This window comes from Pteronotus mesoamericanus, unplaced genomic scaffold (genome assembly GCF_021234165.1).
Source record: "Pteronotus mesoamericanus isolate MK-2021 breed Mesoamerican mustached bat unplaced genomic scaffold, CSHL_Meso_final contig_1018, whole genome shotgun sequence".
Taxonomy (NCBI): Eukaryota; Metazoa; Chordata; class Mammalia; order Chiroptera; family Mormoopidae; genus Pteronotus; species Pteronotus mesoamericanus.
This window is the reverse complement of record NW_026555002.1, coordinates 3,447,698-3,465,027: the sequence shown is the minus strand read 5'-3', so window position 1 is coordinate 3,465,027 and position 17,330 is coordinate 3,447,698. Positions and strand designations below refer to the sequence as shown.

The 17,330-nt window shown below is 54.1% G+C and overlaps 2 protein-coding genes across 2 annotated transcripts in view; both read left to right on the top strand.

Moving 5' to 3' along the window:
* The window catches only part of SNORC (secondary ossification center associated regulator of chondrocyte maturation), a 252,871-nt gene that overhangs the window by 188,109 nt on the left and 47,432 nt on the right, over positions 1-17,330 (top strand). The window lies entirely within an intron of this gene.
* The window catches only part of INPP5D (inositol polyphosphate-5-phosphatase D), a 58,999-nt gene that overhangs the window by 22,863 nt on the left and 18,806 nt on the right, over positions 1-17,330 (top strand). The window contains exons 8-16 of the mRNA XM_054570792.1: positions 2,840-2,946; positions 4,667-4,769; positions 6,889-7,085; positions 7,544-7,661; positions 9,859-9,955; positions 10,425-10,563; positions 10,948-11,056; positions 11,225-11,313; positions 15,843-15,924. Of these exons, the coding sequence (XP_054426767.1) occupies positions 2,840-2,946; positions 4,667-4,769; positions 6,889-7,085; positions 7,544-7,661; positions 9,859-9,955; positions 10,425-10,563; positions 10,948-11,056; positions 11,225-11,313; positions 15,843-15,924 (1,041 nt within the window). The remainder of the gene's footprint in view (positions 1-2,839; positions 2,947-4,666; positions 4,770-6,888; positions 7,086-7,543; positions 7,662-9,858; positions 9,956-10,424; positions 10,564-10,947; positions 11,057-11,224; positions 11,314-15,842; positions 15,925-17,330) is intronic.

Here is a 17,330-nt window from a genome sequence, read left to right as displayed (position 1 = left end):
TTGGTTCACAAGCCGACTTTCAATCCACTGAGCAACACCAGCCAGGGATATCGCAGACATTTTTAAAAGCAAAAACTCAAAGGAAGAGTGGAAATACAATGTTGAAAAAAGCTCCTAGAAGGTAGAACAAGTGGACAGAGTACAGGAAAAATAGGGATTTTTAAAAATTAGAAGACCAGTCATGAGGTTCAATGCCAAAATAAATGTCAATAAGGGAAAATGGGAACAGGGAGATTTGTTAAATAAACAACTTAAGGAAAACCTCAGCACTCTGAGCATCGGTTTCCAGGCCGGCCATGGTCCATCATGTGCCCCCACGACGGAGGAAGACTGTTCTGCCTCGAGACGCACACAACATTGCGAAGCCTTGCAGCTCTGCATTCAGTGAAAAGATCCTAAAAACTTTAAAGCAAATGGTGGAATTAGAGCCTGCCTTGGGGCTCCCCAAGACCCCCTTCAGGTTCAGTGATTCTCCAGGAGAGCCCACAGGACTCAACAGAGTCACGCAGCTATGATCTGTCACAGGGAAAGGACACAAAGTGAAGTCAGCAAAGGGAAGGGGCGTGTGGGATGAAGTCCAGGGGACACCAAGCACCTGTCTCCCAACAAGGGACGAACACACGCGTGAAGAGCTGTCCACCAGGGAAACTCCTGGGAGACTCCAGGTCTGGAGCTTTTCCTGGAGGCTGGACTCCCAGGAGGAGGGCAGGCGGCCGGCCTCCACCGCCTTGTTTGTCCAGTTCATGCCCAGCGCACAGCTCAGAGAATGCTGGGAACCCTCCAGAACCTGAGTTCCCCGTGCCGGCCCAGGGCCACCTCGGAAGCGGGCTTTCCTAGGCACTGCCGCTGAGCCTGCTGCGTGCACCCTTCTGCACGCAGGAGGATCGGAACAACACTGAGTTGCTCCGCAGCAATGCCACAAACTGGAGCTGGTGAAGCGAGGTGTCCGAGTCTGAGGAAGATGATTCTGAACTTAGGGTTCTGTTAGTGACGCGGGAGGGTAGAGTTTTCAGACACACAAGGCCTCCAAGCATTCCTCACCCACTCCCTCTTTTCTTAGAAAGCTGCTAGAGAGCTGCTGTACCAAGATGTAACCACACACAGGTCCAGCCACCTGCCGCCTGCCGCTGGAAAAGCCAGTATTCGAGAGGCAGGTGCTGATGTAAAGGAAAGTGGTTTATTTTGAAATGCCAACCACCTGAGTGATGGGGGACTCATGTCTCAGCCGATCTCCTGGGAGGATGGGGGGCTCAGGTCACAAAGCCCGTCTCTCCACTCAGTGCAGGCGGAGGTTTTTATAGGGAGGGAGAGGGGAACAGACAAAGAGATCAGGGGAGGGGGGTGCAAAGTTGTCTATGTGCAGACGGGCACAGTCCATTCTGATACAGCCGGTGACGGTCCGATGTGCGTCATCCGGTTTAGTCATCCCGGCTCCACGGTTGAAGGTCAGCACATCTCTCGGAGCTGGGATGCCTGAAGGTCGGGTCTGTATCTTTTCAAGTTAGGTCCTAGGATTCTTAATACAAACATGCTGCTCATCTACAAGCTCCCTATTAGTCAGAGTCTGCACTTAGAGAAACAAGGTCAAAGGAATGGTGGGGTGGGTTCCAACTTCCCACCGAACAAGTTTCCACTGTTACAAAAATGAGAGCACAAACCAAGAAAGGAAGACATGGAATGGGATGCAAGGGAAACGGGTGGATGGGTTCCCAGGTGATGGACAAGGAAGACCCTCAGGAAAGGCTGTGCATCAGGCCTAGAGGCCGCCCGTCCAGAGAAGAGAAGGCCCAGAGGCTCTGGGAGCCGCTCCCCTGGGATGAGGAAATTGATGAGAAAGTGCTGATCATGTGGGAGAGAATTACAAACTGGGAGTTAGGACCAATGAAAAATCATGGCAATTGTTAACTCCAGGAAAAACAAAAAGTTGTGTAGGCAAAAGGGAAACGACCAGGACTCGTCTGTCAGTAACATTTTCATAGTCAGAATAAAAAACGCTGACTACTTACCCAGCCACACTGAAGATGTAATTATCGGAAGGGGGATGGAGGCACTGACGGGCGTTGGTGGGGGAAGGGGAACGGTGAGTGCGGGGCCAGGCCGTGTGCGTGCGCGCGAGACAGCGCTGCGCCTTCATCTTCCATGGTGCGCAGCCACTGTGCGATAGGAGACACTGAACTATGCAAACCTGAAACACCAGGAAGCAGCAACAGAGGCATGTTATTTAGAGACGGAGTAAAATGTCAAGAGTCCATGAAGAGAGCGGAAAAACTCTCGCCCCTCACCAACGGATGCTTCCCTTATCGATGCTTTCTCATCGATGTTTCCCCCGCTTTCTGCCCTCCTTCCCCTCGCTCTAGGAATAAATACATAACATCTTAATGAAAGAAAAAAAGTGGTTGCCTCTAGGAAGCGGAACATTGGAGAGAGGCGGGGTTGGGGGTATTGTTGTGTGTGTGAACCTTGTAGGACAACTTGAGCCTTTTCATCTCTGACAGAAATACAAAATGTAATTTAGATAAACATTAAAGTGGATCAGCAGAAGGAAAGGAGGTCGGGAGGAGGAGAAAGGAGGGGAAGAGGGAGGAAGATGAGAAGGCGATAGTCACACTCCCTCTGCCTGGCCAGGCCACCCCTTTCTTGTCGCAGACTCCACCCTCTCCCAGCATAAATTTCTCCCGGCAGGCGCCAAGGGGCCCGCGAGATGAGGCTCAAGTTAGGTGCTCCTCCTGAGGGGGGGAGGGCCAGGGTGGTCGGTGGTCAGGTGCCAGGACAGAGTGGGCGCTGTATGTATTGGGTGATGAGTGGGCGAATGCGTAAGTGAACTTCCCATTCTTTTAAGTCCTGCAGCTCATCAAGTCTCAGAAGTTTCTGAACAAGTTGGTGATTTTGGTGGAAACAGAGAAGGAGAAGACCCAGAGGAAAGAATACGTTTTTGCTGACTCCAAGGTATGTGACAACAGATGGTGACAACGGCCAGAGGGGGGCGAGGGACGGGTGAGGGGTGCACGTTTCCCACGGCCGGCTCCGCGCCCGCCCGGGAGCACCTGCTGGGGGCTCGCTCAGCTCTCACCACGCGCTGTGTTGCTGTGTTGCATTTCTCACCTGGGGCGGGGACGCCGAGCCCAGGTCAGTGAGGGGCGCGTTTCTCCTGCTGGGACTGGAGCAGTCGCAGCCCCGTCCTCTTGTCCTCCTTCCCCTCCTCCACGCTGCCTCCCCAAGAGGATGCACCCTTTACGCCCAGCCCCCAGCCCCACTGGGAGGCCGTTACTCCTCTGGGCTGCACTCGGAAGCCCCCCCAGGGCGCCCCAGCTTGAAATCTGAATCCCAGCCTGCGCTTTCTCCGCTTCTACACGGGGCCCCTCTCCGCAGAAGTGCAGTGCCCTGCCCGGACGCAGGCTCCTGGGATGAGAGATGATGGGGGCCCACGGAAAGACTTGGGTGTCCTCGGGCATCACATTGGCTTCTGGACAGCCGGAGGCAGGATTCGCTGTGACCGCATCCGCCTCTGACCGGTCAACCCGGGGCTGACACCCATGATCACAGACTTAGCATTCGTCCCCGGGCGCACAGCGCGTGTGAGGCAGGGCATGAGGGGCTCCCACAACCCCAGCTGCCCGTTGATCGCACCGTGGCACCGTGGTAAGGCTGAGGGACGAGGGCTCCCAGTCTGGGTTTACAGGGACAGCCCCATGTGGGCGCAGTGGCAGAGGTGTGCTGGTGGGAGACCAGTGGGAGGTTCCGGGGTGCCCAGAACTGGCCGAGAGGGTGGGGAGGCTGGGAGCAGCGACAGGGAAGGGGCTGAGAGAAACAAGGGAGCAGGGGCCAGACGGGAGATGACAGGACCGGCTGGGCCTTGTCCTGGGCACAGAGACATAGGCGCAAAAGCCAGTGCTGCCGCCACCGCGGGCTCTGGAGGGTCGAGACCTGTGGTAACCCGAGGCACCACATGATGAGTCACCTCTGACGAAAGGCAGGTTTCCAGGACAACTAACGAAAGCCTATTCAGGAGGCTATGGCAACAGTTTTCCTGTGTTCTTTTCAATTAGGTTCTTTCATTAAATGTCCTTTCATTACACAAGTAATCTAGCCTCCTTGGTGGAAAAGTTACAAATAAGCAAAAAGTGTAAAATAGCAGCACACGCACACCACCAGTAAACCTTAGACGGTATCTTTCAGGATGGTTTTTGGGTTTTCTGATAAAAATGCAATGGTGCCATTCATACTGGTTTGCCAACAGGCTTTTTATACTTAATATATTTTGACCACCTCGTCCTGCTGATAAAGCATTTCTGCACCACAGCTTTTGAACCCTGTGGCATTCCAGCATATGGACGGCCCCTAACACCACTGTGAATTCCTTTCCCAAGAGTGGACGTTACGGTTGTTTCGCTTGTTTTCTGTACTGAAATGCGTGCTGCAGTTCCCGTGATGGGGTTGGGTCTGTGTCTGGTTCCTGAGTATTTTCCCAGCGGCCGGTCCTTGCCGCCGCGTGGCTGGGTCACGGAGGAGCCACTTGCTTGCCTCGGGACCGCTTCTCTATCGCCGGCTGGGACGTTGGCTCTGACTCGCGCCCCTGTCAGTTTTCTTGAGGCTGGCCTGGCACTTTGAAAGTGCAGTGTGCAGGGGTCAGAGGCCTTTCTGAGTCTGTCTGCCCTTCACTCCCTAGAAGAGAGAAGGCTTCTGCCAGCTCCTGCAGCAGATGAAGAACAAGCACTCGGAGCAGCCGGAGCCCGACATGATCACCATCTTCATCGGCACCTGGAACATGGGTAGGTCTGGCAGCCTCTCCTCCTTCCCGTGGTCCCCTTGGGTTCTGCCTCCTGCCTTGAGCATCCTCAAAGGGGCGGGAGGAACCTGTCTCCCCCACCCCAGTCCCTCTGCACACCCTCCCTTCTAGGGAATTCCACCCTTCTCCTGAGACGATGGGGAAGGGGGACGAGCCCTGGGACTCATACCCCAGGAACTGCTGCAGTGGGTTATGGGGCGTGTCCAAGTCACAGAACATTAGGTAAAGGAGCTGCACATCTGGGTTAGGAGCTCTTGGGTACCTGCCAGTCCTGGGCAGCTGGCCAAGGGGCCCCGGGCTCGAAGGAAGAACTCCTTCCTTGAGTAGCAGCGTGGCAAGACACAGGCAGAGAGAGGGAGAGAGGGATGGCGCCCGATTAAATTTGAATTTCATATAAATGACAAATAATTTTTAGTATAGATGTTTATCTAGAAATATATACATGCATGCTAAATATATATTACGCTAAGTATATATATTGTATATTTATATACTAATATATATTATATACCAAATATATAAATATAATATGCTCAATATAAATTTTACTATTTAGTGTAACTATGCAGCTAGAAATGAGTACTAGATATATACCAAATGTATATTATATTAAATACCATACTGTATACTTATATACTAACGTATACTTATATACTAACTGTAAATTATGCTAAATAATTATTTCATGTATTCATTAAGAGATGAAAAAATAAGTAGATATAGGATGTCCAGTTAAATTTGAATTTCAGATAAAGATATTGTATGGGGTAAACTTATTCTAAAGACTATGTGTTGTTTATCTGAAACCCAAATTTAACCAGGCACCTGTCTCCCCTGCTTGGTCCTGGGTAGAGTCAGGCCCACGACACCCCCCCCCTCCCCCATGCAGCAGATAGGCTCCCGGCAGTGCCCAGAGGGAGGGACTGAACAGCAGCAAGGGGCAGGGCGACCTGGAAGTGAAAACTCACGGTGGGACTCCTGGCCCATCAGCTGAGTTGAGGGTGAGCCGACCTTCCGTGGCAGGTGGTCAGGAGAGCGCCTGACCCCGACCCCACAGCCCGTTGGCCCTCCGCCGGCCCTCATGCCCAGCATTCCAGGGCCCGCGGTGGGACTGACGTAGAACTCTGGCCGGTGCCAGGGTCCTGCACCCTCATGTGCCTCTCCCATGTTTCTTACTGACTGCCTGATCTTGCCGGCTCCCATACTCGGGGGTGTGCACGTGGGTGGGCACGCGGCCCTTGCCCGCTGCTCCCTCTGTGAGCGCGCAGGTCTAGATTTGGCCGGGCATAGCGAAGGCTGTCCTGTTACACAACTCTAGGGGGCGCCCTTCACACAGAAGACAGTGTAGAGGAACTGGCTACACCAGGGTGCGGTGGGAGGGCCCCCTTATGCAGAGACGACCAGCCCCCCGTGTTTATGCTCCCGCCATAAGACAGTCAGCAGCAGAGCTCAGCAGCACTTCAGTTCTTGCCATTTTGGGACTTGTGAGCCAAGAAGTTGAATCTTTGGGGGAAAAGCTTACTTCACCTTTGAAGGCATTGCGAGGAGAAATAAATCTTTCATCGTTGCTTTATTGAGCTACGTTGATTCATTTTTCGGAGGGAGCGTGCAGGGGGATATCCACGCTGTTCCCCAATCTCGGGCTGACACCCTCATATCAGACCTGGGCTGAGAGCTCTCGTTTGCAATAAAGCCATGGCTGCCGCTCAGCCGTGGGCTGGAAGCTCCATCGCAGGCCTGTCAGCCCACGGGCTCGCCTTGACCCCAGGGTGCATATGCCTGAAGGACTGCGTCCCGGTCTCCAGAGCAGATTCAAAGACTAGCTGGTGTCTGACCTCATGTACAACTAGGTCCAGGCACCGCGCGGACTCTGAGAGTCTTTCTAGCCTTTGACACTTCATATGATCTTTATAAAGACACTTAACTGACCTGACATCCCGGGGAACAGTAGTACCTAGTTCTGCGTCTGAGGCATTGGGTTGGGCGGCCTGAAAGGTTTTTGTGTCTCTGTGATGCCCCCCCGCCCCCGCGCTTCCCCCACCTCTGTTTGAATTCTGCTGATGCACTTGTGACTCACTTGGTGTTGGGTTTTGCTGTTGAAGGTAACGCCCCCCCTCCCAAGAAGATCACGTCCTGGTTTCTCTCCAAGGGGCAGGGAAAGACGCGGGATGACTCTGCTGACTACATCCCCCACGACATCTACGTGATCGGCACCCAGGAGGACCCCCTGGGCGAGAAGGAGTGGCTGGAGATACTCAAAAACTCCCTGCAAGAAATCACCAGCATAACTTTTAAAACGGTGAACAGCTGGCCCCCCGCCCTGGCTGGGCCTTCGTGGCGGTGGGCTTTGCAAGGCCGGCCAGCGGCATCTCAGAGGCATGGGTGCGCTCGGCATGTGGGCGCTCGATTTCTAAAGCTGCCTGGGTGCTCGGTGGCCCTCCCCTCCCCTCCAGGGCTAGAAAGGGGGACCTGTATTCAGGAGTCCAGGGGACCGGTGTCGCTGAGAGTGACTGGGGCCTCTCTTCTGCCCTGCCTGTGCTTGCGCGTCACCTTTACGTCCCTGGAATCTCATCAGAGCCGGCTCTCATCTTTAAGATGCGTTGTCTCACCTGTGGGATATCCTTAGGAGTCCCCCAAAGTCTAAGGATTACAGCCAGGGAACCCCGCACGCGGGAGGTGAGGGTGAGGCGTGATCTCTTGCTCTGGGGTCAGGCGGGACGCCCTGGCTGAGGGTCCCAACGTTGTCCTCCCCTCCAGATCGCCATCCACACCCTCTGGAACATTCGAATTGTGGTGCTGGCCAAGCCGGAGCACGAGAACCGGATCAGCCACATCTGCACTGACAACGTGAAGACAGGCATCGCCAACACTCTGGGTGAGCCGGGTGGGGCCCGTTTTTCCTCCTGCCCAGCGCCACCGGGACGTGCCCGGAGTAAAAGCTGGGTCTCACATCCTGGGATCCCCGCGGCCCCGGGCAGACCAAGGTGGTTGGTCCCCCAGCAGAAACTCACCCGGGGCAACGCCAGCTCTCTCAGCATCTGGCTGAAATGCAGGTCTGGCGCAGCCGGTCTCAGGTGGGGCCCGACTTCCTGGGTTTCCAACAAGCAGCCAGTGGTGCCAGCGCTGCTGGCCCCCAGGCCCCACCTGGCATGTCGGGGACCTGGGATGGGGGTTGACAGACTTGCTGTGAAGGGCTGGAGAGAAATGAGCTTTGTGGGCCATGTGCTGCTCCTCTGTCTGCTGCTGTCACACGAAAGCAAACACCGAGGCATGAAATGAAGGGGGGGGCTATTCTGTGGAACCGGATTCACCGTCCGGGCGGTGGGCTTGAGGTGGCCACTGGCGCAGGTTGCTGCCCCCTGGTCCGGATCTAGACTGACTCAGGTGGGATGTGGAAACGCTGGTATCAGCTGTAAGCCAGTGGGACCGACTGGGATTCTTCAGAGAATCGAAATAAGAGCAGAGGACTCAGGGAGCGTGTGAGCGTGAGTTTGTGCCAGGGTGGGTGTACGTGAGCAGGTGTGTGAGTCTGTCTGTGAGTGTGGCAGGTGCCCCACATGGGCCGTGGGCAGAGGTGAGGGCGAGGCCAGTGGTTTCTGGGGGTCGGAGGCAGGGACAGGACAGTCCCAGAGAGAACAGGAAATAGCCGAATTGCTGCAATCAAACGTGAACCGCTCTCTCAACTTTTCTGCTCACAAACCGCACGCTGCCCGCGTCCACACCCCTCGTCCCTCCTTCCTTCCTGTCCCAGCGGCTGCCCTGTTTTGAAACACACACCCTCTGCTGCCTAGGAACCTCCTCGAGCCCTTGTTTGGTCTCTGCCTGGGCACCCCCCCGCCCCCACCTCTCCCTTCCCAAGGAGGCGGAGCCGGCTGATCCCCAAGGCCTTTTGTTTTGTTTTAAAGATTTTATTTTTTTACTTTTAGAGAGAGAGAAAGGGAGGGAGAGAGGGAGAGAAACATCGATGTGCTAGAGAAACAGCCGTTGCCTCTCACATGCCCCTAGCCAGAGGCCTGACCTGCAACCCAAGCCTGTGCCCTGACTGGGAATCAAACTGGCGACCTTTTGGTTTGCAGGACAAGGCCCATCCCGCTGAGCCACACCAGCCAGGGCTGGCTCAGCCAGGTTTTAGGCGTGCAGTACATGGGCTCATAGCTGCTGTATTGGATGGGCCAGGTTCCCAGGCAGAAGCACCTAGGACAGGGGTTGGCAAACTTTCTCTAAAAGGCCGGACAGCGAATGTTTCAGGCTTTGCAGGCTGTGCAGCCTCTGCTGCAACCGCTCAGCTCTGTAGTCGTAGCTGTGCTCCAATAAAACGTTAGTCATGGATTCCAAAACTTAAATCTAATGTCATTTCAATGTGCCACAAAATATTCTTCTGATGTTTTTCCCCCAACTCTTTAAAAATGTAAAAATCATTTTTAGCTGGTGGGGGCCGCTGTCGGCGCACCCCTAGCCTAGAGACCTTGGCAAACCCTCATTACTGGACACCCCCCCAGAATTTCTGATTCAGCAGGTCCAGGGTGGGGCCTGAGAATGTGCCCTCCCGACACGTTCCCAAGTGACCCCGATACTGGAACACACTCTGAGAACCACTGGTCTAGAAGAGAGTAAAACTGGTACAAAAAGGTGGCCTCAGCGCGATTTTGGTCTCCCCAGGGACCTGGAGTTAGCTGGGTGCAAGGTCAGCCCGCCCAGCTCCGGCTCCGCCTTCTGTATCTTCTGCCCAAGGCTTCTGGCTGCTTTCCTCATCCTGCCTGCGTGGCATCTGGGACGACTGAGCGCCCCTCAGGGGGACGGGCCAGGATGGGGTACCCTGGCAGCCTCCTCCCTGGGCCCTGCAGGGAACCCAAGGCTGCTCGTCCTTCCCCTGGTTTTCTTAATATCCTGAAGGAGTCTCAGCCCCTAGTCCCTGTCTCCTGTGCCATCTCCTCTCCCAGATGAAGCTGTTCTGCTTCCTTCCTTCTCCGCTTCCCCACACCTGCCTCTGCCCGCCTTTCCTCACCGGGACTTCCCGCCGCGGGGCACGTCTGCCTATTTGGCATTCTGACTTCTTTCTCCCCTCCCTTTAGGGAACAAGGGAGCTGTGGGGGTATCATTCATGTTCAATGGGACCTCCTTGGGGTTTGTCAACAGCCACTTGACTTCTGGAAGCGAAAAGAAACTCAGGTAATAGCATTTGTTCCCCGAGAGCCTGCGTTGGGGTTTTTTGCCTAGACAGACCTCATGCCCGGATCGCGACCGCTCTGGCTGAGGCTGGGACCCCATGATGTCGGCTTCTGGGGGCTTCTCCTGTGGTCTTCTCCCAGCTATGACCTCCCATGTGGCTGGACCCATCGGAAGGGCAGAAAGCACATTTCCTGCGTCATTACCCTAGTAGCCACCTGCACACCACTTCTTCCTAGAGTTATAAACCTCCCTGGGGCACACTTACAGGTGCCTGTCGGTGGCCCAGTTGTGAAGACAGCCATCGCGCGTGTTCACGATGCTGGCTCCCACGGAGCACGCGACCCCGGGGCCCTGGGCCACAGTCTGCTGCTGCCAAAGCCGAGTCTCATTACACCCGGCCCCACCTGGCTTCCCGCCACGGTGGAGTAGGGAGCCCTGAGCTGAGGTGGCTGCTTTGTCATTTAATTAGGCGAAACCAAAACTACATGAACATTCTTCGGTTTCTGGCTCTGGGAGACAAGAAACTGAGTCCCTTTAACATTACTCACCGCTTCACCCACCTCTTCTGGCTCGGGGATCTCAACTACCGCGTGGAGCTGCCCACCTGGGTAAGGAGCTGCCCACCTGGGCTGGGGCTACCTGTCTGGGCAAGGAGCTTCCACAAGAAGCAGCAATAGATACATGCCTACCTACCTACTGAAGTGTTAATAAAATGATGTTAAAAGACAGTCTGAAAAAATACAATGTCTCTCAGCAAATTTGGAATAACCAGGAACTTATGTTACCGGGTTGAGGCTTCACTAGCACAGGGTTTTTTCTGTAAAATGGTGGGGCTAAGAGGTACCAACCCAGCATCCCCGGGGGCGGGGGCTGGGGTCTGGTGCAGCATCGGGGACGGTGGGACCTGGGGTGGCGGCAGCGGGCGGGGACGCATGCCTCCTGGTCCTGTTGGCGGAGACGGGCACCTCACAGTGGCCGTGTCCTCGCTCCAGGAGGCAGAAGGCATCATCCAGAAGATCAAGCAGCAGCAGTACTCAGACCTCCTGTTGCACGACCAGCTGCTCATGGAGAGGAAGGAGCAGAAGGTCTTCCTGCACTTCGGTAAGAACCGCCCTCCTTTGCCCAGGACTCCCCAGACGTCACCCTGTCCCCCTTGTCCCCGCGCAGCCTCATGGGTGGGGGAAGGGTTCTGCCTGGAGGAGAAGGGAACCTGACCAGCTGTGACTTGTGGGGCCTGGACGCTGACACCAGGGTTTTGTTTGGTTCCAGAGGAAGAAGAAATCACGTTCGCGCCCACCTACCGTTTTGAAAGACTGACTCGGGACAAATATGCCTACACTAAGCAGAAAGCCACGGGGGTGAGTGCTCCCCACTCTGCCTCCACCCCGGCAGGCCCAGCACTCTCGGGCCTGCGCCCCTAAAAGCAGACGGACTGGGAGGAGCATCCTTGCCCGCTCAGCAGCTGAAAAAGAAAGAGAATTAGAAATCACATGTAGATTGTGTCATGGAGCAAAAACCTCTCTTAAGCAGAGTCTGGGTGCCCTGGCTGATGTGGCTCAGTGGACGGAGCACCAGGCTGGGGACTAAAAGGTCGCCATTTCGATTCCCAGTCAGGACCCACGGCTGGGTCGTGGGCCCTGACCCCAGTTGGGGGTATGTGAGAGGCAACCGTTTGATGTTTCCCTCCTTCTCTTTCTTCCTCCTTTCCCCTCTCTCTAAAAATAAGTAAGTGAAATCTTGAAAATTTTAAAAAAAGGGCGGAGAGGTTGGGCAATCGCACTTACACACTGTAAGGAGCTGGACTCGTGACTTCTGTGGTATTTACCTTCTGTCCCTGTATTCAGAGATTCTGAGAGGATTAAAAGTTATTCCCTTAACTGGTTTCTGAAGCTCACGTAATAAACAAAATCCTCTGGTCAAATATGTTGGCTAATCTGCCGAGCGGATCATCACTGAACAAGCTTCTCTTGTCAGGGCAGAACGCACGTGGTGGTTCTCCCTAAGGCAAGGCCGGTGCCAAACCTGACAAGTCACAGGACACAAGGGGACACCTCCTGAGGCCACATGGGTTCCAAGGGCCCATGTTTGGGGAAAGCTGCAATGACGCATTCATTCACTCTTGCTCAGCAGATGTTTACTGGTAGCCTGTGAGGGGCCGGGCCCTGCGCTACGTGACAGGAGATCAAAGAGGAGTGGGCTGTGGGAGGTCGCGCCTGCCCCCCGCAGAGTTTATTGTAGGAAACACAAGACAAGACAGATACGCCGAGAGAATATGATGATGTGATGAGGGGCAGTCAGGAAAGGAAGTGGTCATTTAGGGCAGGAAGGGTCAAAAAAGCTTTCTTTCTTTTTTCAAGATTTTCTTTATTTATTTTTAAAGAGAGGGCAAGAGAGGGAGAAAGACGGGAGAGAAAGAGAAACAGTGATGTTCAAAAGAAACATCAATCAGTTGCCTCTCTCACACCCCCAACCAGGGACCTGGCCCGCAACCCAGGCCTGTGCCCTGACTGGGAATCAAACAGGTGACCTTTGGCTTTGCAGGCTGGTGCTCAACCCACTGTGCCACACCAGCCAGGGTGAGGGAGGCTTCCTAAAGAGGGGCCATGTGTGCTGCCCTGGACAGCCTGGATTTCAGTAAGCAGCCTTGGCAAGGGGTCAGAGGGCCGATCCATTTCTAGTTGAAAGAATTGCTGGAGCAGATGCCAGGGCAGGAAATTCTGGTGTCCCTCGTCTTCCAGGGAACCCGGTCCAGGGAAGTCAGCCCTGCAGGAGGGTCTGGAGGTCAGAGTGCTGCGGCGGCGAGCTTCCTGGGCCCACGAGGGGCCTTGGGAAACGGGGGACGGTTCAAAACTCTGCCTGTGCGCCTTCTGGACATCGCCGGGGCTCAGGGGCAGGTGGAGACCTGGAACAGAAGAGAAAGGCCAAGGGCAGGGAAAATGCCAGAACAGAGCAGGAGTTACCGAGAAAAAGAAAGAAGATCCAGGACCGCCTTGAGCAAGGCTGAGACCTGCCAGGGCGAGACACCCCCTCCAAGGGCAGGACACCTCCGCATCAGGACAGGACTCCTTCTTGTGAGGTGTCCACGTGCTGCTGTGCGGCAGGTTCAGGGGAACACATTTGGGGCTGTTGAGGGGGTGATCTGCTTTGGCTTGAGGAGAGGGGGAAGTCCTAAGTGCCAAATGAAGGGTTTTGTTCATTTGTTTTGGTTTTGAATGTTTATAAGAGTTTATTTGAGCCAAAACCGATGACCTGTGCTGTGGAACAAGATTGCAAATACCTCAGGTTAAAGTTTGAACCTTTGCGATGGGTGCCAGACGGCCAGCCGCCACCCTGCGGAAGGGCTGGCAGCGTCAGGGAGATGCGCAGGGCAGCCTAGTCTGCCTCCCTGGAGGGGGAGGATGGCACAGGGGGCCTGTGAGGAGAGGCCAGTGGGTCCAGCTGAGAAATAACTAGGGTCTGAATCTACAAAAACAACAATGAAAGTAAAAGAAAAGGAGAAAAGCAGGTTATTGTTGATCAATCCGATGGCCATTGATTAAAAGCTGGAGAATCAGAAGGCAGAGCTGGCTCGGAGGGAAAAAATTGGGCTTATTTTCAGACTTAGGTTATCATGCTGGTGGGAAACCTCAGACAACACCCGAGGGAACAGTTAAAATATTAGGCTGATGCCAGGGAGAGATGCCAGGGCTGAGCCGCAGGCCGGGGAGTTGCCGGCCCCGAGGAGATGAGGAGTGAGTGGAAGATGAGTCGAGAAGAGCGAGGGACAGATTTGGGGGCCCTCTAATGTTCAGAGATGAGCGGAAGAAGCAGAGATGACAGAGGAGATAGAAGTTTGCTCACTTAGGTGGGAAGACCAACAAGGCAGCTCAGCCGCACGGAAACCAGGGTGAGAGACTGCATGGCTGGCAGCCCGTATGACGTGTGAGTCGAGAGTGAGCGTCGTCCACGTGAACCCAGCACAAGGAGCTGGGCTTGCCGCTCCAAGGTGCCGGTGGCCTTTCAAAGAGCAGGGCGCGCGGAGCCTCAGAGGTGCAAGCCAGGCTGCGGGAGGACAGGGCGCTCTTCACCAGCGCTGAGCGGATGAGTCATTGGTGCCGTTTTTCAGGCGCACAGGAGTCGGGCACTTGTCCCCACAGTCTCTGAGGCAGTAGCTCTGGAGGAGGGCCCTGCGTTCCGCACCCCTGTAGCTCTCGGAGGCGGCCAGCGCTGGGAACGGCCAGGTTACAAAGGGCATTTTGGCAGCAGCTGCCCCATGAAATTACACCTCCCCCGTGATTCAGGAGTTCCACTTTGGTGTGCACCCCAGAAAAATGTGTTCCCCAAAAGACAAATCCAAGAATGGCTTAATAACTTTGTTTTCAATGTCCCAAACTGAAAACAGTCCTACTTCCATCAAGAGGAAAACAGACAGATGTGGTATATACATGCAATGCACTGCAACCCCAGCGATAACGTGAAAGAACTCCTGTAAGCGACTGCGTGAGTGAAAGAAGCCAGGGAGAGAATATACAATTGACCTCTGAACAACACACGTGTGGTAGAAAATCCACATGTAACTTTTGACTCCCTAAAAACTTAGCCCGTAATAGCCTGCTGTTGACCAGAATCCTTACAGATAACACAAACAGTGGATTAACACGTATTTTGTATCATATACTGTATGCTGCCAATAAACTCAGCTAGAGAAAAGAAAATGTTATCAAGAAAACCAAAGGAAAAGGAAAATATATTTCTAGTACTGTATGTATTCAGTGAAAAAAATCTGCGTGTAAGTGGCCCCCACAGTTCAAATCTGTGTTGTTCAGGGGTCAACTGTACACTGGATGAGTCCATTTATAAGTTCAAGAGCGGGCAAAATGAATCATTGGAGACATTAGTCACCACAGAGTTCGCCACAAAGAGGTGAGGGCATTGACAAGGAAGGGACAGAAAAACTTTTGTAATGGTGGAAACTTTCTAAGTGTTGAGCCGGGCAGTGGTTAAATGGGTGTGTACTACTGTAAAGCCTCCTCAGGCTATACATTTAAGATGAGTACCCTTTACTGTATGTAAGTTGTACTTCAAGTTAAAAAAAAATAAATGGGCACTCCAGAAGCAAAGGCAAAAATAGGACATTCTTGAAAGAAAATTGCCAAAGAGAAGGAAAAAAAATAATTGGAGGAGATGGCAGAGACGGGCTCTTTTAGGATGAGTTGTTACATTTGCAAGCAGAGGAGAAGGCACTAGAACTTTAGGAGGTAAGGATATTGATTAAGGGGACTCATCGCCACGGCCAGGTCGCTTTGTTTATTATGCCCAGCGGAAGTCTTGCTCACCCGTAGAGCCCAGAGAGGGCTTGTCTTAGTGCACATCGTTTGCATGATTGGCTGGGTGGATGGATGAGTGGGTGGATGGATGAGTGGGTGAGTGGGTGGGTGGATAGTTAAGTAATTGGGACGATGGGTGGATGATGGGCGGGTGGCTGGGCAGGCGGCTGGATAAGTAGACAGATGGCTGGCTGTGTGCATGGGCGGGCCAGGTGTGATGGCTGGTGTATGTTACTAACGTAAGTAGCTGGAGAAGATAAGCAGAGCCTGGGTTGAAAACACAGGTAGAGAGTTCCATCTGAGTTAGAAAAAGGGGAAAGAATGTAGACGTACAGGAGATTCTGAAATGAGGAGGAGGAACGTGAGGGAGCAGGGTGGGTGGGTCAGTCTTGGCCCAAAGCAGGAGTCCAGGGGTCCGAACGTGGGGACCGGAGGCAAGCGAAGCGGGTGTGGAGCCACCTGTGGGGCAACAGCAGACGAATCCAAGGGTTGCGAAGGCCACACAGTCATCTCTTCGTTTACTGATATATATTCTTTGAAAGTTGCAGGCATTTTATAAAGCTTGTGACTTTGATTTGCAGATGAAGTACAACCTGCCGTCCTGGTGCGACCGCGTCCTCTGGAAGTCCTACCCCCTGGTGCATGTGGTGTGCCAGTCCTACGGTGAGTGGCCTGCTGGCGGGTCCCGCTGTCCTCAACTGCAGGTCCCTCCGCCTGTAGGACAGGGCAGCTCCCCGCAGCCCTAGTCAGGCCCCCCGAAGAAGTGGACGTATCCTCTCCCGTCTTGGGTGGCAATATATCTCCTGGTTTGGGCAACCTTTGAAGTATGGAGCACTTTTCAGAAGAAAGGCAGCTTTATTTCTTTTATAAAGAGCATGTTGGGTTAGCACTATAGTGAAGCGGTGTTTTTGGGGGGCCAAAAATACTCAAATATTGGAAATGTATGTGGTTCCACCTAATACATATCATAGTATACATACACGTGTCTGGGGAGATTTAAGGACAAATTGAGTTCCATTGAATAAATAGGCATAATAAGCAATTTTATAGTACTGAAGTGTGGGAAAATTACCAAAATGGTGAAGCAGTTACGGACCCTGGGAGTTTAAGGTGTGCTGAAGGAATTCTCACCTGCTTGAGTGCGTATCCAGAAGGGCCTTGCTCTCAGGAACCACTCTGCTCTGTGCGCTTAAACACTCATAGGGCAGAATCCCTTGGCTCTCTTATTCCCAGACGGTGACACCCAAAGGAGGGCCATGCTTGGCCCAGCATGCCCCTCATGAGGCCCCGTCACAGGCCAGGGACCCCTGACAGGCTGCTATGACCCCCCGGCCTGCCCCACCCTGCTGCTGCCCAAGGGCCACCTTCGTGGCCCGCACCCCTTCTCTGGGGATCAGCAAATCCCACGTTAACTCAGGTCCGTGACAGTGGCGCTGGTTTTCTTTGCTCTCTGTGATGCCTGGCTCCTGCAGTCCAGAGGGATCAGAGCAGCAACTCCCCTGGGGCCGCTGAAGGCAGGCAGAAGCGGGAGGGGGAGTTGAAGGTGTAGGGAGCTTTGCTAACGTTATTCCACGGAATGCTGGAGGGCCCAGTAGAAGGGTTTAGCGACCTGCAAGTGAGCAAGAAATTGGGAAAGAAAAGGAATGAACGTCCAGAGCTGAGACAATGGGGGATCAACTGGGAGTTTCAGTCCCCGGATGATAAAGAGAATGTATCTGTTAGCTACTGCTGCCTAACAAACTGCCCTAAAACTCGGTGGTGTTTTACGATGCTCTGGGCTGAGCTTAGGGGGCTCAGCTCTGCTCTGTCTGGTGTCATCTGGGCGCACCCAGGCCTGGGGCCCACTCGGATCTGCGGTTGGCTGGCTGTCAGTGGGGCGGGGGTGGTCATTCCGCCGAGAGTCACGCTGCGCCCAGAAGGCTAGTCCAGGCTGCTTCTTCCTGGTCCGAGGGCTCCCGGCTGCATGTCCTAGCTGCGGAAGGGCTTTCTTCTAAGTCTCTGCTTGCCTCGCATTTGCTAACATCCCGCTGACCAAAGGAAGTCCATGGCCAAGCCCAGAGTTACGGTGC